The sequence below is a fragment of the Scyliorhinus torazame genome, chromosome 7, assembly GCF_047496885.1.
Source record: "Scyliorhinus torazame isolate Kashiwa2021f chromosome 7, sScyTor2.1, whole genome shotgun sequence".
Lineage (NCBI taxonomy): Eukaryota > Metazoa > Chordata > Chondrichthyes > Carcharhiniformes > Scyliorhinidae > Scyliorhinus > Scyliorhinus torazame.
This window is the reverse complement of record NC_092713.1, coordinates 119,299,119-119,324,477: the sequence shown is the minus strand read 5'-3', so window position 1 is coordinate 119,324,477 and position 25,359 is coordinate 119,299,119. Positions and strand designations below refer to the sequence as shown.

At 45.3% G+C, this 25,359-nt stretch overlaps 1 protein-coding gene across 1 annotated transcript in view; it reads left to right on the top strand.

The window, feature by feature from the left end:
- LOC140426519 (hippocampus abundant transcript 1 protein) overlaps positions 1–25,359 on the top strand; it is a 44,262-nt gene that overhangs the window by 14,390 nt on the left and 4,513 nt on the right. The window contains exons 4-9 of the mRNA XM_072511392.1: positions 7,278–7,405; positions 8,386–8,500; positions 17,363–17,581; positions 21,739–21,852; positions 22,374–22,445; positions 24,767–24,879. Of these exons, the coding sequence (XP_072367493.1) occupies positions 7,278–7,405; positions 8,386–8,500; positions 17,363–17,581; positions 21,739–21,852; positions 22,374–22,445; positions 24,767–24,879 (761 nt within the window). The remainder of the gene's footprint in view (positions 1–7,277; positions 7,406–8,385; positions 8,501–17,362; positions 17,582–21,738; positions 21,853–22,373; positions 22,446–24,766; positions 24,880–25,359) is intronic.

Below are 25,359 nucleotides of genomic sequence, written 5' to 3'. Positions count from 1 at the left end.
GATCGGGGCCCACCGATCCGTGGGCGGGCCTGTGCCGTGGGGGCACTCTTTTCCTTCCGCCTTCGCCATGGTCTTCACTATGGCGGAGGCGGAAGAGACCCCCTCCACTGCGCATGCGCGGGGATGCCGTGAGCGGGCGCCAAAGGCCTTTCCCGCCAGCTGGCGGAGCGGAAATCACTCCGGCGCGAACCTAGCCCCTCAAGGTGAGGGCTCGGCCCCTCAAGATGCGGAGAATTCCGCACCTTTGGGGCGGCGCGATGCTGGACTGATTTGCACCGTTTTTGGCGCCGGTCGGTGGACATCGCGCCGATTGCGGTGAATCCCGCCCCAGGTCGCCATAATAGCAACAATATCCTAATTCCCCACATATCCAAGCTCTAAGTTTATCCGTCTTACCTGTTATACATCTTGCATTGAAGCAAACTTCAGACTTTCAGATCCATTGAGATCAGTGGCTTCCCTCTGCCTGCTCTCCCTCTTTGCTATATTTGTCTTAGTCTCAAGCTCTTCCCCAGTCCCTACACTTGCTGAGCAGCTGCTCCAGTTCCCATCCCCCTGCCATACTAGTTTAAACCCTCCCGAAGCACATTAACAAACCTCCCGTCCAGGATATTGGTGCCCCTCCAGTTTAGGTGCAACTCCACCTGCTTGTATAGGTCCCACCTTCCCTGGAAGACATTCCAATGATCCACATATCTGAAGCCCCCCTCCTACACCAGCTCTTTAGCCACGTGTTCAACTGTAGTACGTCAGTTCCTAGCCTCACTAGCACGTGGCATAGTGTGTAAGCCTGCAATGACTACCCTTGAGGTCCTGCTTTTTAACTTACTACCTAACTCCCTGTATTTGGCTTTGCAGGACCTTGCTGCTCTTCGTGCCTATGTCATTTGTACCAATGTGGACAATGACATCTGCCTGTTTGCCTTCTCGTTTCAGAATGTCCCATACCCGCTCAGAGACATCCATGACCCTGGCACCAGGAAGGTAACACACCATCCCCCAGAGGTCCTAAGCATCACAGATGTCATTCTTCAGCCAATATGATTCACTTCACGTGATACCAAGAAACAGCTGGAGGCACTGGACACTGTAAAGGCTATGGGTCCTGACAATATTCTGGCAATAGTACTGAAGACCTGTACTCCAGAACGTGCCGCACCCCTAGCTAAGCTGTTCTAGTATAACACTGGCTTCTACCAGGCAATGTGGAAAATTGCCCAGGCATGTCCAGTACACCAGAAACAGGACAAATCCAACCCAGCCAATTACCGCCCTATCGATCTGCTCTCCATCATCAGCAAAGTGGTGGAAGGAGTCATCAACACTGCTATCAAGCAGCACTTATTCAGTAATGAACAGCAACTGTTCACGGATATTCAGTTTGGGTTCTGCAAGGATCACTCGGCTCCTGACCTCATTGTAGCCTTGCTTCAAATATGGGCAAAATGCCAGAGGCGAGGTTAGAGTGATTGCACTTGACACCAAGGCAGCATTTGATGTCAAGGGAATTAAGGAGCCCGAGCAAAACTGGAGTCAATGGGAATCGGAAGGAAAACTCTGCTGGTTGGAGTCATACCTGGCACAAAGGAAGATGGTTGTGGTGGTTGAGGGTCAATCATCTACCTTGTGTTGCCCTATTATGTATTTTCTTTTATTCCCTTTACTTCCCATGTATTTAATGATCTGTTGAGCTGCTCGCAGAAAAATACTTTTCACTGTACCTCGGTACACGTGACAATAAACAAATCCAATCAGCTACAGGACATCACTGCAGGAGTTCCTCGGCCCAACCACCTACAATTGCTTTATCAATGACCTTTCCTCCATCACAAGGTCAGAAGTGGGGATGTTTGCGGATGACAGCACAATGTTCAGCACCATTCGTAACTCCTCAGATATTGAAGCAGTCCATGTCCAAATGCAGCAAGACCTGGACAATATCCAGGCATGAGCTGACAAGTGGCAAGTTACATTTGCGCCACACAAGTGCCAGTCAATGACCATCTCCTACAATAGAGGTTACAACCGTCATCCCATGACATTCAATGGCATTACCATCGCTGAATCCCCACAATCAACAACCTGGGGTTACCATTGATCAGAAACTGAACTGGACTAGCCATATTAATACTGTGGCTAGCAGAACAGGTCAAAGGCTAGGAATCCTATGGCAGATAACTTGCCGCCTGACACCCCACCCCACCCCCCACCATCTACAAGGCACAAGTCTGGAGTGTAATACTCTACTTGCCTGGATGAGTGCAGCTCCACAACACAAGAATCCTGACACCATCTGGGACTAAACCCGCTTGATTGCTCCTCCTTCCACAAACATTCAAACCCTCCACCACTGACGAACAGTGGCAGCAGTGTGGTACCATCTACAAGACGCACTGCAGTAGTTCGCCAACGTTCCTTACACAATGCCTTCCAAACCCACGACCACTATCATCTAGAAGGACAAGAGCAGCAGATAGGACCATAAGACATAGGAGCAGAATTAGGCCATTCGGCTCATCGAGTCTGCTTTGCCATTCAATCACGGCTGATATTTTTCTCATCCCCATTCTCCTGTCTTCTCCCCATAACCCCTGGTCCCCTCATTAATCAAGAACCTATCTATCTCTGTCTTAAAGGCACTCCGAGGGCAGCACGGTGGCGCATTGGTTAGCATTGCTGCCTCACGGCGCCGAAGTCCCAGGTTCGATCCTGGCTCTGGGTCACTGTCCGTGCGGAGTTTGCACATTCTCCCCGTGTATGCGCGGGTTTCGCCCCCACAACCCAAAGATGTGCACGTTAGGTGGATTGGCCACGCTAAATTGCCCCTTGATTGGAAAAAATGAATTGGGTACTCAAAATGTAAAAAAAATTTTTAAAGGCACTCCGTGATTTGGCCTCCACAACCTTCTGGGGCAAATAGTTCCCAGATTCACCACCCTCTGGCTGAAGAAATTCCTGCTCATCTCAGTTTTAAAGGATCGTCCCTTTAGTCTGAGATTGTGTCCTCTGGTTCTAGTTTTTCCTACAAATGAAAACATCCTCTCCATGTCCACTCTATCCAGGCCTCGCAGTAGCCTGTAAGTTTCAATAAGATCTCCCCTTGTCCTTCTAAACTCCAACGAGTACAGACCCAGAGTTCTCAACCGTTCCTCATATGGCAAGCTCTTCATTCCAGGGATCATTCTTGTGAACCTCCTCTGGACCCTTTCCAGGGCCAGCACATCCTTCCGAAGATACGGGACCCAAAACTGCTCACAATACTCCAAATGGGGTCTGACCAAAGCCTCATACGGCCTCAGAAGTACATCCCTACTCTTGTATTCTAGCCCTCTCGACATGAATGCTAACATTGCATTGCCTTCCTAACTGCCGACTGAACCTGCATGTTAACCTTAAGAGAATCTTAAACAAGGACTCCTAAGCCCCTTTGTGCTCCTGATTTCCTAAGCATTTCCCCATTTTGTAAATAGTCTATGCCTCCATTCCTCCTTCCAAAATGCATAACCTCACACTTTTCCACATTGTATTCCATCTGCCACTTCTTTGCCCAATGTCCTAGCCTGTTGAAGTCCTTCTGCAGCCCCCTGCTTCTCAATACTACCTGTCCCTCGACAGATCTTTGTATCATCTACAAACTTAGCAACAGTGCCTTCAGTTCCTTCTTCCACGTCTTTAATGTATATTGTGAAAAGTTGTGATCCCAGCACCGACCCCTGAGGCACACCAGCTGCCATCCTGAGAAAGACCCCTTTATCCCCAATCTTTGCCTTCCGCCAGTCAGCCAATCCTCTACCCATGCCAGGATCTTGCCCTTAACACCATGGGCTCTTAACTTATTTAACAGTCTCCATGTGGCACCATGTCAAAGGCCTTCTGTAAATCTAAATAAATCACGCCCACTGGTTCTCTTGTCTAACTTCTTTGTTACCTCCTCGGACAACTCTAACAGATTTGTCAGACATGACCTCCCTTTGACAAAGCCATGCTGACTCAGTCCTATTTTATCATGCACGTCCAAGTATTCTGCGATCTAAAACCTTACCAATGACCGAAGCCAAGCTAACCAGCCAAAATTTCCCGTCTTTTGCCTCCCTCCCTTCTTAAACAGCGGTGTTACATCAGCTACTTTCCAGATACCTGTTAACCCCGCCACCTGGAGGTTCCCCTCCAAGTCACTCACTACCCTGATTTGGAAATATATCGCTGTTCCTTCGCTGTTGGTGGGCAAATTCCTGGAACTCCCTCCTTAACAATGCAGTGAGTGTACCTACATCGAGGGACTGCAGCAGTTCAAGAAGGCAACTCACTACCACCTTCTCAAGGGCAACTGGGGATGGGCAACAAATACTGGCCTAACCAGCGACACCCACATCCTATCAATGAATTTTAAAAAACATGTCCAGTGTTTTGTAAGGCATACATGGGCGGCAGCTGCATAATGCTCAATTGAACTTTTGTGTGCAATCTATGTGACTACATCCTTGCTATAAAATATAACAAGGGTCTTTGAATACTATTTGTAAACAGTCTGCACTGTAGCAACTGGTTTCTCATTACTTTTTTCTGTCTGTGGGAATTCACCAACTAGCAAGCAGCAGCCTCTGTGAGCCTGTTAGGTTTTATTTAAACCTGTATGATTTTCAACCCTTTCACAGTCGATGGTTAAAATGTTCCAAGAAATGTTTTTAAAACTATAGTTGTAGCCTTATTTCATTTTTCATCCATCTTCTTGTTTCATATGGAGCTGAGACCCAAATACCAATAACATACAAAACTGACAGGCAGGAAGAAATCGGCTGGTATATTAAACCTGTCCCACACGACAATGGCTGTTGCATCATGACTGGACACTTCATTATCACCTCCAGTCTAAAATCCAATATTTTAATCTCTCGACCCTGTTGACCCTGTTCTCCCCAATCTGTTAAACTGGAATAATCTATCAGGATGGACAATATCAGTTCTTTTATTGTTTTATAGACCTCTATGAGATCATCTCAACGTCTGCACTGCTGTAATGTAAATGGACTAAGGTCCTTAAGCCTATAGTGAGTAGGTACGGTATTTTTAAACTAGGAACATTCTTGAAGCTCCAAGGCCACTTTATCATCCACCAGAAGCCAAAAATGCATGCAGTACATGTGGTCTGACCAGCAATCTATACAAGAGACAAACTGGTACCTTTGATTTACACTGAAGGATTACATTAATATAACCTAATACCCTGTTAGCTTTTGCTATAGGCTTCTCTACATTGGTCATGAACGTTCATTGATCTGTGCAGAATAACACAATTTTTCTTCCCCCTTTCAGTATTGTTCCAGCAATTTTTCTAAAAATGACTTGTTAATTCAGTTGTATTGCGAATCAGGGTCAAGGGGGACTGGAATTGACCATGCCATAGCCCAGGGTGTTGTAACAACCACATTCGTTAACTAGAACTTTTTGGTTGTATAACTACAGCCAATTAAAAAAAGTTGTTCTTGGGATGAGAGTGTCGCTGCCTGGGCCAGCATTTGTTGCCCGTCTCTAATTGCCTTTGAACTGAGTGGCTTGCTAGGCCATTTCAGTGGGGAGCAGTTAAAAGTCAACCACATCGCTGTGTGGGTCTGGAGTCGCATGTAGGCCAGACTGGCTAAGGTCTGCAGATTTCCGTTCCTGAAGGACATTAGTGAACCTGTTGGGTTTTTACAACAGTCGACAATGGTTTTGTGGACACCATTAGACTTCTAATTCCAGATATTTATTGGATTCAGTTTCCACCATCAGCCATGGTGGGATTCAAACCCAGGACCTCTAGGCATTACCCTGGGTCTCTGAATTATTAGTCCAGTTACACTACCACTCCACCACCGCCTCCCCCTAATCCAGTGTATTAAATTCCTAACAACACAATTTTATCCATTATGAGGTTACATTTACAAGCTTTCTGAAAGTCCAGGAAGGTGATGTCAACTGAATAACCCTCCTCCTGGACCCCTGTGACGTGGCCTATTATTCCTGAAGCCATGTTCATTTTTAATGTTGTTCCAGTGATCCTAAAAGTATTTAATATGGCCACTTCCAGCATACCTCCAATAATGGAGGTTAAACAGATAGATCTGTAATTCCCTGGCACTGATTTGTTTCTTTGTTTTGTAATTGAGAACTATATGAACTAGCTTCCAGGGGGTTAAGAACTACTCCCCGACTCAATGAACTATTTATGTTCATGCATACATACTGAAGATCGAGGCAAGATTCTCTTCTCTCCCTCCCCCTTTCCGCTTTGATGCACAATTCAATTAGGAATATTATCACCTAAATTTAAATTAAGATTAACTCCAGAAAGTTCCCTGACACTTGGTCCATGCCAAATGAGCCTTAAGCTTTTATATTTTGGTTGTTCTTTGAAGTGGATCAGTCCCCTCCAGTGAGGAATTCTGTCAGAAACTTTAAAAAAGAGGCATGGAGTTGCAAAGTGCCTTTCATGTCTCTTAGAAATGTTTCAAAGCACATCGTGTACAATAAATTATATTGATATGTAGTGACTGCTTTTCTGTGTGACTGCTGTGGCAGCACACTCAATTTTGTATCACAAGATCCCAAGTTCAAGTCCCACGCAAGGACTTGAGCACAATCAAGACTGACGCTGCAGAGGGAGCTTTTAGAGTCATAGATGCTTACAGCATGGAAACAGGCCATCTGCCCTGCTTGTCCATGCTGCCCACTTTCTATCACTAAGCTAGTCCCACTTGTCTGCATTTGGCCCATATCCCTCTATACCCACCCTGCCCATGTAACTGTCTAACTGCTTCTTAAAGGACAAAATTGTACCCGCCTCTGCCACTGCCTCTGGCAGCCCGTTCCAGATGCTCACCACCCTCTGTGTGAAAAAATTTCCCCTCTGGTCTCTTTAGTACCTCTCTATTCTCACCTTAAACCTATGCCCTCTAGTTCTAGACTCCTCTACCTTTTGGAAAAGATTGTTTGCTTCCTTACACTCAGCCCCCAACTCCCACAACATCCCAACCAGAGTAATTTACTTGCAGGTGGAGGTTGAATTGTATTTCAAGAATTAAATTATGCCATAAATTATGTCCTGGATTATACCACATCAGCAATTGTAAATGCAAATTTGTTCTAATTTTTTGGTTACCATCTTTGAAGCAATTTCAAATTGACCAGAGAATCATTGCAGTGCAGTGGCAAAAGTTGGATGCAATTTAATTTGCAAAATGCATCTCCTTGAATGGAATAAAGTTGGAACAAATAATTTCTACCTTTTTCTACTACAGGGTTTGCTGTCATTCCTGAGTGCACCGTTGATAGGTGCCCTTTCAGATGTGTGGGGACGGAAGTCTTTTCTGTTGCTTACTGTCTTTTTCACCTGCGCTCCCATTCCTTTGATGAAGATTAGTCCATGGTAGGTATTATATATAATATACATATATATTTGTTTATGTGCAGTGAGAAAAATAATAGCTGTCCAGTTGAAAGATAGCTGTGTAGCTATCTAGTTCAGAGGTCTTAGTCACTTCTAACTCTAGATCCTTCTTCATTTTCACGTTCAAGAAATGCTGTAGGATATTCTGAATTGAAGGAAGTTCATTTTGATTTGTATATGGAGTAACACAAGCAAATATTTACAATGCAAGCTATTTATCTTATTGTGAATACCACTTTGTGCTTTTTCTTCCCTAACAGATTAGCTCAATTAAAATATGAATAAAAATACACTTCTGTTATCTATTTCTGTATGGTTTTCTACTTCACAAGCATTTAACCTTAAAAAACATTTTTAAATGTTCAAGACTTTGCTTTTCGGACTGGTCTTTTGTAAAGGCTTTGCAAGATTTGGGAAAATACCATGCATTTTTAGCTTACTGAATGCTTAGGATGCCTTGGAAGACATCCCTAAATGCTTATAGGAAATTGTAAGTAATGGGAGTTAATCTGGAGAAAGAATTAACACAGGAATTCATACTGGTTCTAAAGCAATTTCTAAATAAAGTAGTCAGGAATAATTAACTATGGTCATCCACCTCTCTCAGATTAAACTGGACTCCTTTATGGTTGTTGGAAGACATGTTTGATGGGTGAATGAATCCATGGCATAATTTCATGGAATCAAAAAGATTATCAACCCACTGAGCCCAGTACTAGCTCTTCACCTGAATCTAACTACTGAGCCCAGTGCTAGCTCTTCACCTGAATCTAGCTACTCTAATTATTCTCTCCTTCCATTTCCTTGTATCATTTCTTTTAAAATATTTATTCTATTTCCTCTTCAATAATATTTTAGTCTCTGCCTGAATAGCCACTTGTGGTAAAGCATTCTATACTCTAATAATACTCCTGTGACTTCAAAACTTATCAAAAAATACAAATCATATTTTTCCTCAGGTGGTATTTTGCAGTTATCTCTGTGTCCGGGGTGTTTGCTGTGACCTTCTCTGTCGTATTTGCTTATGTGGCTGACATAACCCAGGAGCATGAAAGAAGTATGGCCTACGGACTGGTAAGTGGAACCATGATGTTTCATACTTTCTGTCTTTTGACTTTTTCCCAAGTTACATGAGGTCGCCACAGTGCTGTCTCTTCTCCATATCCTTTCAGATTAACCATCATTTTTGGATTTGGCAGGTGGTTTTACAGCAGGGTGCCTTTCCTGCCACTAACCCTCCCTGTTTACCTGGGCTATGACCAGTACCAATATACACTGGCTTACCTGCACCAATGGCTGGATTTTGCCATGTCCAACAGGTCCTGGAGTGCAGCTCAAACTTCCAGCATTCTGTCTCAGAGACAGGTGTGCACGGCCCGAGTTACAGACAAGTCTTCACCATGCTGTTTTATACTGTTCCAAACTAATTTAAGTCAGGACACTTTAATGAAAACTGGAAATGTAATCTGAATGTACCTTTTGTGGAAAAACTTGGTTCAGATTATTAATTAATGCGATGTACATGGAAACTCTAATGTCTTTCATTGGTGTGGCAACATTTCCACTTGGAATGTATTGCACGTACTATACCTATGAAACTGTCAGTCATGTGATATATAGCTTTTTAAAAATGAATTTATAGTACCCAATTATTTTTTTTTACAATTAAGAGGCAATTTAGCATGACCAATCTACCTACCCACATCTTTGGGTTGTGGGGGTGAAACCCATGCAGATATGGGGAGAATGTGCAAACTCCACATGGACAGTGATCCAGGGCCAGATTGAACCTGGGTCTTCTGCGCGTAGGCAGCAGTGATAATCACTGCTCCACCGTGGCTCCCTATATTGCTTCAATATTTAATTACATTACTTCTAACTACCACTCTTCCTCCTGTTTTCAAAATCCTCAAGAGTATTGTTTCCTTCTAAATAGTTGCCCACCTTTCCTACAAGTCACTGTCTCAATACTTTTCTGGCCTGTCCCACAGAACACAATGGCCTGAACATACCCCCCCCGAAGAAGTCAATAAATGACTGCCACCTTCGGGCGAACCCTAATAGCAAATCTCTCAAGGCGAACTTGACTTTCTCTAGGCCAAGAAAGCTCGCCATGTCCGATAGCTATACCTCAGCCCTCGGGGGCTTTGAGTCCCTCCATGCTAACAGTATTCGTCGCCGGGCTACCAGGGAAGCAAAGGCCAGAACGTTGGACTCTCTCTCTTCCTGGACTCCCGGGTCCTCCGAAACCCTAAAGATTGTCCCCTATGGGCTCATTACCACCCCAGTTTTCAATACCCGGAACATGACATCTGCGAATCCCTGCCAATACCCCCTGAGTTTAGGGCACGACCTGAACATGTGTACATGGTTAGCCGGCCCTCCGGCGCATCTAGCACACGTCCTCCAGCCCGAAGAATCTGTTCATCTGGGCCACCGTCATGTGGGCCTGGCGCATGTTGCGGTCGTGTTTACTCCGCTCGGGGCTTCTGCCCAGATACTGTCCTCCACCCCCCCCCCCCCCCCCCCCCCACCCGCCACCCCCCCCCCCCCCCCCCCACACACACCCTCCACACACACCCCCCCCCCCCCCCCACCACCCCCCCCCCCCCCCCCCCCCCCAAGCTCCTCTTCCCACTTAAGCTTCAGGTCCTCGGTCTGTGTATCCTCAGCTCCCATTAGTTCCTTGCAGACGTCTGAGACTCTACCCTCTCCCACCTCTCCCCTAGAAACTACCCTGTCCTGCCTCCCCTTCGGCGGGAGATGTGGGAAGGACGGCACCAGTCTGCGTACAAAATCCCGCACCTGCAAGTATCTAAGGTCGTTCCCTCTCGCCAGCCCGAACTTCTCCTCCAGCGCCCTCCTGCTCGGAAAGCTCCCTTCCAGGAACAGATCCCCCATCCTCACAGTCCCTGCCCTCTTCCACAGTCGATACCCCCCCGTCCATGTTACCCGGGGCAAATCGGTGGTTGTCGCAGATTGGGGTCCACACCGATGCTCTTACCTCCCCTACATGCCTCCTCCACTGGCCCCAGATCCGAAGAGCCACCACCACTATCGGGCTGGTGGAGTACCGTGCCGGCGGAAGCGGCAGAGGTGCCGTGACCAGGGCTAGTGCCCCTGCACGAAGCAGCCTCCATCCGCTGATCCCTCTGTATGTTAATGATCCTCCATGTTCTGCCATTTACTGTATAATTCATACCTAGATTTGATCCTCCAAAATGCATCACCTCACATTTGTCCAGATTAAACTCCATCTGCCATTTCTGTGCCCAAGTCTCCAATCTGTCTATATCTTGTTGTATCCTCTGACAAACCTTGGCACTATCAGCAACTCTGCCAATCTTTGTGTCATCTGCAAACTTACTAATCAGACCACCTACATTTTCCTCTAGTTCCTCTGAACGCCAGACTTACCTCTCAGAGGGAAGTAAGAGACTGCTGTGTGCTCTGTTTCACAGAGACATGGCTCACCCCTGCCTCACCGGACTGTGCCATACAACCTGAAGGCTTCTCAATTCACCGGGCGGACCGCACGGCATCATCAGGCAAAGCGAAGGGTGGAGGGGTTTGCCTCCTCATCAACTCCTCCTGGTGCTTGGATGTGGCGACTCTGGCGACCTACTGCTCCCCAGACCTGGAATACCTGACTGTGAAGTGCCGCCAATATTATCTTCCACGTGAGTTCACTTCCGGCATTATCCCAGTGGTCTACATCCCACCCCAGGCAGTAGTGAGGAAGGCGCTGGACGAACTATACACAGTAATAAACAACTACGAAACAGAACACCCGGAGGCCTTGTTCATCGTGGCCGGAGACTTCAACAAGGCCAACCTCAAGAGTGTACTGCCAAAATTCCACCAGCACATCTCCTATCCCACCAGGGGCGACAACACTCTTGACCACTGCTACTCAAATATCAAGGGCGCCTACCGTTCCATCCCCCAACCGCACTTTGGGAAATCAGACCATAAGACGGTGCTCCTTCTCCCGGCATACAAGCAGAAACTCAAGCGGGAGAATCCAGCTAAGAAGATTGTACAGTACTGGTCCGAGGAGACAGAAGAGCTCTTGCGTGACTGCCGAGAGACAGTGGACTGGTCCATATTTAAGAACTCAGCGACCAACTTTATTGAGTATGCCACCACCGTCACAGACTTCATCAGCAAATGTGTGGACGACTGCGTGCCAAAGAAAGCAGTACGTGCGTTCCCCAACCGGAAACCATGGCTCAATCGCGAGATTGACTCCCTACTGAAGGACAGATCTGAGGCGTTCAAGGCAGACGACCCTGACCTATACAAGAAATCCAGGTACGACCTCCGCAAAGCCATCCGGAACGCCAAGAGAGAATATCAAACCAAACTAGAGTCACAGACAGACTCTCGGCGGTTGTGGCAAGGACTAAACAACATAACGGGCTACAAAGCGAAGCCGAACAGTATCTTTGGCAGCAGCGCACCCCTCCCCGATGAACTCAATGCATTCTATGCTCGGTTCGAGCAGGTAACCAACAATCCGCTGGCAAGTGCCCCAGCAGCCCATAATTCACCCATACCCACCATCACAGCTTCCAAAGTCAGATTGGTCTTCCTGAAAGTGAACCCTCGGAAGGCAACGGGCCCAGACGGGATCCCTGGTCGTGCACTCAGAGCCTGCGCGGACCAGCTGGCAGAGGTATTCACGGACATCTTTAACCTGTCCCCACCTGCTTCAAGAAGACCATCATCATACCGGTACCAAAGAAGAACCAGGCAACGTGCCTCAATGACTACCGACCAGTGGCCCTGACTTCAGTCGTAATGAAGTGCTTCGAGAGGTTGATCATGAAGCGCATCACCTCCATACTCCCAGAACGCCTTGATCCACTGCAATTCGCATACCGCTGCAACCGGTCCACATCAGACACCATTTCCCTGGCCCTACACTCATCCCTAGAGCATCTCGAAAACAAGGACTCCTACATTAAACTCCTATTTATTGACTACAGCTCCGCCTTCAACACCATAATCCCAGCCAAGCTCATATCAAAGCTCCAAAACCTAGGACTTGGCTCCCCACTCTGCAACTGGATCCTCGATTTTCTGACCAACAGACCACAATCAGTAAGAATGAACAACAACACCTCCTCCACAATAGTCCTCAACACCGGCGCCCCGCAAGGCTGCGTACTTAGCCCCCTACACTACTCCCTGTACACACACGACTGCGTGGCAAAACTTGGTTCCAACTCCATCTACAAGTTTGCTGACGATACGACCATAGTGGGCCGGATCTCGAATAACGATGAGTCCGAATACAGGAGGGAGATAGAGAACCTAGTGGAGTGGTGTAGCGACAACAATCTCTCCCTCAATGCCAGCAAAACTAAAGAGCTGGTAATTGACTTCAGGAAGCAAAGTACTGTACACACCCCTGTCAGCATCAACGGGGCCGAGGTGGAGATGGTTAGCAGTTTCAAATTCCTAGGGGTGCACATCTCCAAAAATCTGTCCTGGTCCACCCACGTCGACGCTACCACCAAGAAAGCACAACAGCGCCTATACTTCCTCAGGAAACTAAGGAAATTCGGCATGTCCACATTGACTCTTACCAACTTTTACAGATGCACCATAGAAAGCATCCTATCAGGCTGCATCACAGCCTGGTATGGCAACTGCTCGGCCCAGGACCGCAAGAAACTTCAGAGAGTCGTGAACACCGCCCAGTCCATCACACAAACCTGCCTCCCATCCATTGACTCCATCTACACCTCCCGCTGCCTGGGGAAAGCGGGCAGTATAATCAAAGATCCCTCCCACCCGGCTTACTCACTCTTCCAACTTCTTCCATCGGGCAGGAGATAGAAGCCTGAGAACACGCACGAACAGACTCAAAAACAGCTTCTTCCCCACTGTCACCAGACTCCTAAATGACCCTCTTATGGACTGATTTCATTAACACTACACACTGTATGCTTCATCCGATGCCAGTGCTTATGTAGTTACATTGTATATGTTGTGTTGCCCTATTATGTATTTTCTTTTATTCCCTTTTCTTCTCATGTACTTAATGATCTGTTGAGCTACTCGCAGAAAAATACTTTTCACTGTACCTCGGTACACGTGACAATAAACAAATCCAATCCAATCCAATCCAATAGTTCATTTATATATACTACAAACAACAGAAGTCCAGCACCGATCCTTGCAGAACACCACTAGCTACTGATATCCATTTTGAAAAACACACTTCCACCGTTACTCTGTCTTATATAACTAAGCCAGTTCTGTATCCATCTAGCCAACCCACCCCAAATCCCATGTGATTTTAGTTTTTGTACCATCTGCCATGTGGGACCGTGTGAAACACCTTACTAAAGTCCATATAAACTACAGCCACAGCCCTTCCCTCATCAATTGTCTTTGTCACCTCTTTAAAAAAAAAACAAGTTGGTGAGACGTGACCTTCCCCGTACAAAACCATGCTGCCTGTCACTAACTAGTCATTTTCCTCCAAATGTGCATATATCCTGTCCCTCAGTAGCTTTTCCAAAAGCTTCCCCTTCACTGATGCCAGGCTCACCAGCCTATAATTTGCTGGATTGTCCCTGCTTCGTTTCTTAAACAAGGGAACAACATTGGCAATTCTCCAGTCCTCTGGAACCTCACCTGGGGTCAAAGAGGATGTGAAGATATCTGTTAAGGCCCGAGCTATTTCCCAGACAGGCATGTCCCCGCAAAAATCATCACTTCCTCCTTTGATATATTGACATTCTCAAGAGCGTTCACACACCTATCCCTGACCTCAACATGCATAATGTCCTGCTCCCTGGTTTATATCGATACAAAGTACTCATTAAAGATTTCACCCACTTCCTGTGGTTCCACGCATAACTTCCCTCCATTGTCCTTGAGTGGACCTACTCTTTCTCTCTTAATGGGGTTCTCCTTAACCATGTTTGCTAAAGACATTTCACGACCCCTTTTAGCCCTCCTAATTCCACGTTTAATTTCCTTCCTACTTTCACTGTAAGGGCGTTGTCAATTTTTAGGTGCCTAGACCTATCGTATGCTTCCTTTTTCCTTTTGACTAAGCTTACAATTTCCCGTGACATCTATGGCTCCCGAATCCTGCCACTTCTATCCTTCATTTTTGCGGGGACATGCCTGTCCTGCACTTCAATCAACTGGCTTTTAAAAGCCTTCCATATGTCAGACGTGGATATGCCCTCAAATAGCTGCTCCCAACCCACATTCCCCAGTTCCTGTCTAATTCGGATGTAGTTGGCCATCGCCCAAGTAAGCATTCTCATCCATGGGCCACTCTTGTCCTTATCCATGACTACTCAAAATCTTATGGAATTATGGTCACTACGTCCAAAACGCACCCCCACTGAAACATCAATCACCTGTACCATTGGTCCTCATCTGGCCAGAGGCAGAGAACCTCCAGCAACAACTTCTCTTCCCTCTCCTGCACCGTTTCCCATTGCTCCTTCCTTGGCACCTTTCTTTTCCTCATCTACGTATTGCTGCTTCTTGGAATCATCCATAGACACCAAAGGTCAGTTTCTAAACACACGCACTGATGATGCCCAGCTCTATTGCTCAACCATTTCCCTTGACACATCCACTGTTTATTTGACATCCAGTCTTAAATGCAAGTTAATTTCCTGTAACTAAACATTGGGAAGACTGAAATTACCCTTTTCAGCCCTGCCACAAACTCTTGTGCTCTGGCCACTGACTCCATCTCCCAACCAAGAGCACCCACTCAGACTGAATCAGATTGTTCACAAGTCTGATAATGGGTGGCGTGGTAGCACAATGGTTAGCACTGTTGCTTCACAGCAGCAGTTTGATTCCCGGCTTGGTCACTGTCTGTGCGAAGTCTGCACGTTCTCCCCGTGGATTTCCTCTGGGCGCTCCGGTTTCCTCCCACAAGTCTCGAAAGACATGTTTGTTAGGTGAATTGGACATTCTGAATTCTCCCTCAGTGTACCCGAAAAGGCACCGGGTGAGACCACACCTGGAATATTGTGCACAGCTTTGGTCCCCTTATTTGAGGAAAAATGTAGTGGCATAGGAGGCAGTTCAGAAGAGGTTCACTAGATTGATTCCAGAGATGAGGTGTTTGTTGTATGAAGAGAGATTGAACAGTTTAGGCCTATGCTCTCCAGAGTTTAGAAGAATGAGGGGAGATCAAATCGAGGTATATAAGATGCTAAAAGGTCTGGATAAAGTCAACGTGGAGCTGATGCTTCCTCTTGTGGAGCATTCTAAAACGTCAGAATCTTAGAATAAGAGGTAGAAAATTTAAAACAGATTTGAGGAGAAACTAATTCTCCCAAAGGGTTGTGAATCTGTGGAATTCGCTACCCCAGATTGCGGTGGATGCAGGGACAGTGAGTAAATTTAAGGAGGAGTTAGACAGATTTTTAATTGGGAATGGGTTGAAGGGTTATGAAGAACGGGCAGGACGGTGGAGTTGAGGCCAGGATGGGATCAGCCGTGATCATATTGAGGGTGTTTAGGCTCAGGAGGCTAAATTACCTACTCCTGCTCCTTGGTCATGTGTTCTAGGGAGGAGATGCTCTGGCTGATTTTGCAATCCAACTCTTGGTCTGTAACATTGTAGGTAGCAGATGAGGAACATATCAGCCATGATAGAATGGTGGAGCTGACTCGATGGGCCGAATGGCCTAATTCTGTCCCTATATCTTCTGAATTTATGGACGAGGCGATTTTCACAGTAACTTCATTGCAGTGTAGTAAGCCAACTTGCGACACTAATAAAAGATTATTATTATATCCTATTTGTCCTGTGCTATGCATCTTGTCCTGTATTTTTTTCTTCACAGTGATGTTTTCAGATTTGAGTTTTATTTTGGAACAATGTCCTATTTTCCAACAATCAGTATCTCAACAAGTTAGAACACTCTATGCAGAGAAAAAGAATTGAAGTTTCAAGTTAGTGATGTGTTTTGTCAAAACTGGAAATAGTGAGAGATCATAGAATCATAGAATTTACAGTGCAGGAGGCGGCCATTCAGCCCATCGAGTCTGCACCGGCCCTTGGAAAGAGCACCCTACCCAAGCCCACACCTCCACCTTATCTCCATAACCCACCTAATCTTTTTGGACACTAAGGGCAATTTAGCATGGCCAATCCACCTAACCTGCACATCTTTGGACTGTGGGAGGAAACCGGAGCACCCGGAGGAAACTCACGCACACATGGGGAGAACGTGCAGACTCCGCACAGACAGTGACCCAAACCGGGAATCGAACCTGGGGCCATGGAGCTGTGAAGCAACAGTGCTAACCGCTGTGCTACCCACAGATCAAATTGTAAGAGATGTAGCAGGTTTTAAGCAAGGAAAGTGGAAGAAGAAGAACAAAAAGGGAAGGCCTGAGGTAGAATGGAAGGCAGGAGCGATTAAATAAGCAAAGGGATGATGGTAACAGAATGTGTAAAGAAACAAAATATGAGTCGAAAGGTGTGAATGGTTATGCAAATCATCACAGTTGCTGTCGCAAAAAGAGGGGGTGGGTGGAATTCTCCATCTCACTCCCACTCTGACCTCTCTGTATTCAGCCTGCGACACTATTCCAGTGAAGCTGAATGTAAGCTCGAGGAATAGCATTTCATCTTTCGATTAGACATTTTACATCCTCCCTGTTGGCTGTTGTGGATAATTCTGACCTGCTGAGTATTTCGAGCATTGACTGCTTTCATTTTAAAATTTCCAGCATCCATATTATTTTGTATTTGTTTCCCTGAGTTTGATTCCTCTGAATAGTAGATTACATACCAAGGAAAACAATCTTCCAGTTCTAGTTTTATGCTAGGACTAAAATAGGTTTTATAAATTCCAAGGTTTGCAGTTCTCTGTTCTTACAAGACATTAACCTTTTTACTATAGTAATTATTCTTTTTTTCATGCTTACTAGGTTTCAGCCACGTTTGCTGCAAGCTTGGTTACCAGCCCAGCCATTGGTGCATATCTTGGTCGAATTTATGGGGACAGTCTTGTGGTTATTCTTGCTACAGCAATTGCTCTTCTGGATATTTGCTTTATATTGGTGGCTTTACCAGAATCTCTTCCTGAAAAAATGCGACCTGCCTCTTGGGGAGCTCCCATCTCTTGGGAGCAAGCTGACCCATTTGCAGTAAGTGTGGCGTGGACTTTGCATTTGAAGTTCAAGGTTTTTGAATGTGTGTGGAAATTTCAAACATATCCCAATATAGAATCTTTAACTTCTCGCACAATAAACGTTTCATAGAATCATAGAATTTACAGTGCAGAAGGAGGCCCTTCGAGTCTGCACCGCCCCTTGGAAAGAGCACCCTACCCAAGCCCACACCGCCACCCTATCGACATAACCCAGTAACCCCACCTAATCTTTTTTGGACACTAAGGGCAATTTAACATGGCCAATCAACCTAACCTGCACATCTTTGGACTGTGGGAGGAAACGGGAGTACCCGGAGGAAACCCACACACACACGGAGAACGTGTAGACTCTGCACAGACAGTGACCCAAGCCGGAAATCGAACCTGGGACCCTGGAGCTGTGAAGCAACTGTGCTAACCACTGTGCTACCGTGCTGCCCATTTTATTGGGTTTCTTGATTGTATTCACACACAACTTTAACTGTAGTTGGCCCACTGAAGGATAGGCAAGGGAATCTATGTGTGGAGCCAGAGGAAATGGGCGAGGTACTAAATGAATACTTTGCATCAGTATTCACCAAAGAGAAGGAATTGGTAGATGTTGAGTCTGGAGAAGGGGGTGTAGATAGCCTGGGTCACATTGTGATCCAAAAAGACGAGGTGTTGGGTGTCTTAAAAAATATTAAGGTAGATAAGTCCCCAGGGCCGGATGGGATCTACCCCAGAATACTGAAGGAGGCTGGAGAGGAAATTGCTGAGGCCTTGACAGAAATCTTTGGATCCTCGCTGTCTTCAGGGGATGTCCCGGAGGACTGGAGAATAGCCAATGTTGTTCCTCTGTTTAAGAAGGGTGGCAGGGATAATCCCGGGAACTACAGGCCGGTGAGCCTTACTTCAGTGGTAGGGAAATTACTGGAGAGAATTCTTCGAGACAGGATCTACTCCCATTTGGAAGCAAATGGACGTATTAGTGAGAGGCAGCGCGGTTTTGTGAAGGGGAGGTCGTGTCTCACTAACTTGATAGAGTTTTTCGAGGAGGTCACTAAGATGATTGATGCAGGTAGGGCAGTAGATGTTGTCTATATGGACTTCAGTAAGGCCTTTGACAAGGTCCCTCATGGTAGACTAGTACAAAAGGTGAAGTCACACGGGATCAGGGGTGAACTGGCAAGGTGGATACAGAACTGGCTAGGCCATAGAAGGCAGAGGGTAGCAATGGAGGGATGCTTTTCTAATTGGAGGGCTGTGACCAGTGGTGTTCCACAGGGATCAGTGCTGGGACCTTTGCTCTTTGTAGTATATATAAATGATTTGGAGGAAAATGTAACTGGTCTGATTAGTAAGTTTGCAGACGACACAAAGGTTGGTGGAATTGCGGATAGCGATGAGGACTGTCTGAGGATACAGCAGGATTTAGATTGTCTGGAGACTTGGGCGGAGAGATGGCAGATGGAGTTTAACCTGGACAAATGTGAGGTAATGCATTTTGGAAGGGCTAATGCAGGTAGGGAATATACAGTGAATGGTAGAACCCTCAAGAGTATTGAAAGTCAAAGAGATCTAGGAGTACAGGTCCACAGATCACTGAAAGGGGCTACACAGGTGGAGAAGGTAGTCAAGAAGGCATACGGCATGCTTGCCTTCATTGGCCGGGGCATTGAGTATAAGAATTGGCAAGTCATGTTGCAGCTGTATAGAACCTTAGTTAGGCCACACTTGGAGTATAGTGTTCAATTCTGGTCGCCACACTACCAGAAGGATGTGGAGGCTTTAGAGAGGGTGCAGAAGAGATTTACCAGAATGTTGCCTGGTATGGAGGGCATAAGCTATGAGGAGCGATTGAATAAACTCGGTTTGTTCTCACTGGAACGAAGGAGGTTGAGGGGCGACCTGATAGAGGTATACAAAATTATGAGGGGCATAGACAGAGTGGATAGTCAGAGGCTTTTCCCCAGGGTAGAGGGGTCAATTACTAGGGGGCATAGGTTTAAGGTGAGAGGGGCAAAGTTTAGAGTAGATGTACGAGGCAAGTTTTTTACGCAGAGGGTAGTGGGTGCCTGGAACTCACTACCGGAGGAGGTAGTGGAAGCAGGGACGATAGGGACATTTAAGGGGCATCTTGACAAATATATGAATAGGATGGGAATAGAAGGATACGGACCCAGGAAGTGTAGAAGATTGTAGTTTAGTCGGGCAGTATGGTCGGCACGGGCTTGGAGGGCCGAAGGGCCTGTTCCTGTGCTGTACATTTCTTTGTTCTTTGTTCTTTGTAACCTCAACCACATACTTTTCTCTATGTGAAACCATTTGTTTGATTATCTTTGTTGCTTGGTGTCAAACACCTGCTGAATATTAACTATGTTAATTTGACCATCTTCAGGTCTGTTAATCGAACGGTTGAGAGTTCTGCATAGTCAATAGAATCTCTTTGAGCTTTATTTATAACTTGATCTGTAAACCAAAAATATAAAATAGTATTGCTGAAAGGCCTTTTTCTGGAATATTGAACAGGTTTGTTTCGATGTCACTAGCTTTCGGAGCGCTGCTCCTTCCTCAGGTGAATGAAGAGGTCTGTTCCAGAAACACATATATAGACAAATTCAAAGATGCCAAACAATGCTAGGAATGCGAGCATTAGCAGGTGATTAAATCTTTACAGATCCAGAGATGGGGTAACCCCAGGTTAAAGAGGTGTGAATTGTCTCAAGCCAGGACAGTTGGTAGGATTTCGCAGGCCAGATGGTGGGGGATGAATGTAATGTGACATGAATCCCAGGTCCCGGTTGAGGCCGCACTCGTGTGCGGAACTTGGCTATAGGTTTCTGCTCGGCGATTCTGCGTTGTCGCGGGTCCTGAAGGCCGCCTTGGAGAACGCTTACCCGGAGATCAGAGGCTGAATGCCCTTGACTGCTGAAGTGTTCCCCGACAGGAAGGGAACATTCCTGCCTGGTGATTGTTGCGCGATGTCCGTTCATTCGTTGTCGCAGCGTCTGCATGGTCTCGCCAATGTACCACGCTTCGGGACATCCTTTCCTGCAGCGTATGAGGTAGACAACGTTGGCCGAGTCGCACGAGTATGTACCGCGTACCTGGTGGGTGGTGTTCTCACGTGTAATAGTGGTATCCATGTCGATGATCTGGCACGTCTTGCAGAGATTGCCATGACAGGGTTGTGTGGTGTCGTGGTCACTGTTCTGAAGACTGGGTAGATTGCTGCACACAATGGTTCGTTTGAGGTTGCGCGGTTGTTTGAAGGCAAGTAGTGGGGGTGTGGGGATGACCTGGGCAAGATGTTCATCGTCATCAATGACGTGTTGAAGGCTGTGAAGAAGATGACGTAGTTTCTCCGCTCCGGGGAAGTACTGGACGACGAAGGAAATTCTGTCTGTTGTGTCCCATGTTTGTCTTCTGAGGAGGTCGGTCCGGTTTTTCGCTGTGGCGCGTTGGAACTGTCGATCGATGAGTCGAGTGCCATATCCCGTTCATACGAGGGCATCTTTCAACGTCTGTAGATGTCTGTTACGCTCCTCCTCGTCTGAGCAGATCCTGTGTATACGGGACAACGCAGAATCGCCGAGCAGAAACTTATAGCCAAGTTCCGCACACATGAGGGCGGCCTCAACCGGGACCTGGGATTCATGTCACATTACATTCATCCCCCACCATCTGGCCTGCGAAATCCTACCAACTGTCCTGGCTTGAGACAATTCACACCTCTTTAACCTGGGGTTACCCCATCTCTGGATCTGTAAAGATTTAATCACCTGCTAATGCTCGCATTCCTAGCATTGTTTGGCATCTTTGAATTTGTCTATATATGTGTTTCTGGAACAGACCTCTTCATTCACCTGAGGAAGGAGCAGCGCTCCGAAAGCTAGTGACATCGAAACAAACCTGTTGGACTTTAACCTGGTGTTGTAAGACTTCGTACTGTGCTCACCCCAGTCCAACGCCGGCATCTCCACATCATGGAATATTGAAGTAATCGTTTTCTTCGCTTCATTTGGCATATATTATACATATTAAAAGATGATTGTTCCAGCTACATGTATAATCAAAATGAATAAGTTTTCAAATTCAGAAGCAAAATAAAAGTGGCTTCTTTCATAATGTATTGCTGATGCTCACACCAAAATATTTGTTTTTGCCCAGTCCCTCAAGAAGGTTGGCCAAGATTCAACAGTTCTACTTATCTGCATTACGGTTTTCCTTTCCTACCTGCCAGAGGCGGGCCAGTATTCCAGTTTTTTTCTTTATCTCAGACAGGTATGAATAGCATTTGGGAAACCTCATTGTTTTCTGAAATTTGTAGAAAATGTCAGACAAGTTTGATAGTAGCTTCATTAAAACTATTTTGTGCATCTTGTATTTAGAGCAGGCAGCTAACCCAGTTGAAGATTACTTTGGTAAAAATATTAAATTATTCCAATACGTGTCTGCTGAGTGTGTAGAGCTGGAATTTTGAAATATGTACTTGAAATTAAATACGTCACGAAGTATCCATCTGACGTTATTCGAGCAGTCTTCAGTGTGTTCATTTTCATTTCATTTCTAAATAAATTAAAATTTTGTACTAAAAACTTTGTGCATGCTTTCGATTATGTTTGACTTATTACTAGAACTTATTTTTGCTAATTACACAAAATTCTACAGCAAGTGAATAGTTTTATTTAATTAAGATTAGCAACTATGCCATTTTATAACTTTAACAAATTGTAGTGAAAATAGCATTTAGATTTATCTGATTGAAAACAACAGTATATTTAATTCTTTTGCTGCCTTGATAGGTCATGAAATTCTCTGCAGAAAGTGTAACAGCCTTTATAGCTGTCCTCGGAATCCTATCCATTATTGCACAAGTAAGTATTTGCTTACAGCCTCATATGGGTACTTGAAGAACCTTGATACCCTGCCAATCCCTTCCTTTGCTTCACATACTATGGGGAACCATGCTGCATTTATCTCAGATTGGCTCTTGTAAAATACTGATTCAATTTCCTTTCATGTTTACAGTGAAAGGAAGTTTACATGAGTCTTATGATCTGAAATATATGCCTTCATACATGCTATAAAATGGGAGTAATTAATACCATTTCCCAAAATCTTTTGTGTGGACATGGCACTGTCCCCTCCATACTTGCAGCTTGTTCTAGCTAAAACTTTATCATATTTCTTGTGAGTAAATTTGATTACTGAGGGATAAAGTAATATAGCAAGAGTCTACCAATACGACTATTTAGAAACAAAGATTCAGTTGGAGCACAATACTTTAAATATTTTTCTTCTGAGAGTATTTCTTACAGTGTGAAATCATCTGCAAGGCTACTGGAGTACACAGACTTGCACATACTTCCAGGTGTTGTGTTGATATGTAGACTGTTATGGACATCCATGTAAACAGAACTGACAACATAGCAAACAAATATCTCATACAATCACAATATAGCACACAAGATAAAAGGCGTTCTCAATTCGACAGGAAGGAATATTATTAATTTCACTATTTTGAGTGAATACAGCATCTATAAGCAGTTGGTTTCATTTTCTTTCAACACTTATTGGTTCTATGAATAGCTCCAGAATGTTGATCAGAATCTACCAATTTTGCAAATGTTTGAACTTTCACAGACTTAAATTACCACCTCAAGCAAACTTGTTTTGATTAGAAACTAATCAGACAGTGCAACTACGACAATCCTTGTAGCTAATAGCTATCTCTAGATTAATATTAGTGCAATGTCATTCCTTCTCAAAAAGACTTTTTAAAAAAGCATTTTAAAGTATCCAGCCAACAGATGTTTACTTTAAATTCACAATATGTTGGACTGTCTAAAACTTCATAAAAATATCATGAACAACGCTGAACTTTGCTTTGCTTCTGTCATCTCACCATCACTGGATATTTTCCCCATTTTGACAATAGGTTGCAATTCAGCAATTCCTAGCCAGGCAAGGAAGCTGGTGCCTTCCTTCACCACCCCTTGCAGTCTCTGTTAATGAGGTAGTCCCTAGGAAATGTAAAAGTGGAGGTTAAATTCCTTTTCTTATCCTCCTTGAAGGAACCTCTTTGGATTGGGAACCTTGGATACTAGATTTTATTCTCTTGCTACTGGCTTAGAGTGTATATAGATATATATAGTCTCATTGAACCATCTTTCACATTTAATATTTCCAGTACCATTCTGAACTCAACCTTCCTGCCCATAATTTATGCACATAGGTGCTTTCCAACCACTACTTTTTTTTTTTCATTCATTCACAGGATGTGGCTAATCCCTCACTGCTCGAAAGTTGTGGTGAACTGCATTTTTGAATACAACTAAGTGGCTTGCTAGGCCATTTCCGGGGGCAGTTCGGTGTCAGCCACATACATATAATCATACAATTAGGAGCAAGAGTAAGCCATTTTGCCCTCGAGCCTGCTCCGACTTTGAATAAGATCATGGCTGACCTGATTGTAACCTCCCACCTATCTCCTGCAGTGCTGTGGTTCTGAAGTCACATGCAGACCAGATCCGATAAGGACAGCAGTTTTCTTCCCTTAAGGACATAAGTAAACCAGTTGGGACTTTTACAAAAATCCAGTCGTTTTGTGGTAACTATTACTGATACTTGTTTTTTACTTCAGATTTATTTATTCAATTGAATTAAAATTCTTTAGCTGCTATAGTGGATTTCAATTTCTGCCTCAGGAACTTTAATCAAGGGCTCTAATAATCCTGGAATACTCGCTCAATTAACAATCACTATCCTTATGTACCCTCAAATACCGGTTCCCAAGCCATGGCAAATTGGCCTCAAGATTCCCGCCATTATTTTGAAATTACTCTATGCCTCACATAACCTCCTCCCATTCTACAATAGCAATCTGCTGCAGTCATATGTTCCTGTATGCATAGTTGTTCTGATATTGGGATACTCCTTGTTTCCCAGTCCTGCAATACTGGGACTCTGGCTTCAAGTCCTTTTGTCTTGCCACATCTTTACTTCCAGAATCTCTGAAAAACACTTCTCTCTTCAACAATGCCATTATTTTCTGCCCAGCCTTATTCAGGAGCAGAAAAGGGCAAATGGATAATCTCTAATGTTTTCCTGTGCTTGAGGAGTATTCAAGAAATGAAATGTGTTGAAACAGTTGACCCAACTAACATTCTGAAAGCTAACTGTACATCTTTTTCAGACAGCAGTCCTGAGTTTGCTGATGAGATCTATTGGGAACAAAAACACTATTCTACTTGGATTGGGATTCCAGATGTTACAGTTGGCGTGGTATGGCTTTGGTTCTGAGCCTTGGTATGTAATTTGAATCTTTCAGATTTATATATCCTTTAAATGGACCTGAATATTGTGTTGATATTAATCTTTTAGGGTTTTTTTGAACAATGTTAAAATGGAAATTCATTATGATTTAAGATCATCTAAAGCTGATCTTAAAGTTAGTGGGCAAAATTCTCCGGTATCGGCGCGATGTCCGCCGACCGACGCCAAAAACGGCGCAAATCAGTCTGGAATCGCGCCGTCCCAAAGGTGCGGAATCCTCCGCATCTTGGGGGGCCGAGCCCTAACCTTGAGGGGCTAGGCCCGCGCCGGACTGATTTCCGCCCCGCCAGCTGACGGAAAAGGCCTTTGGTGCCCCGCCAGCTGGCGCGGAAATGACATTGCCGGGCGGCGCATGCGCGGGAGCGTTAGCGGCTGCTCACGGCATCCCCGCGCATGCGCTGTGGAGGGAGTCTCTTCCGCCTCTGCCATGGTGGAGACCGTGGCGAAGGCGGA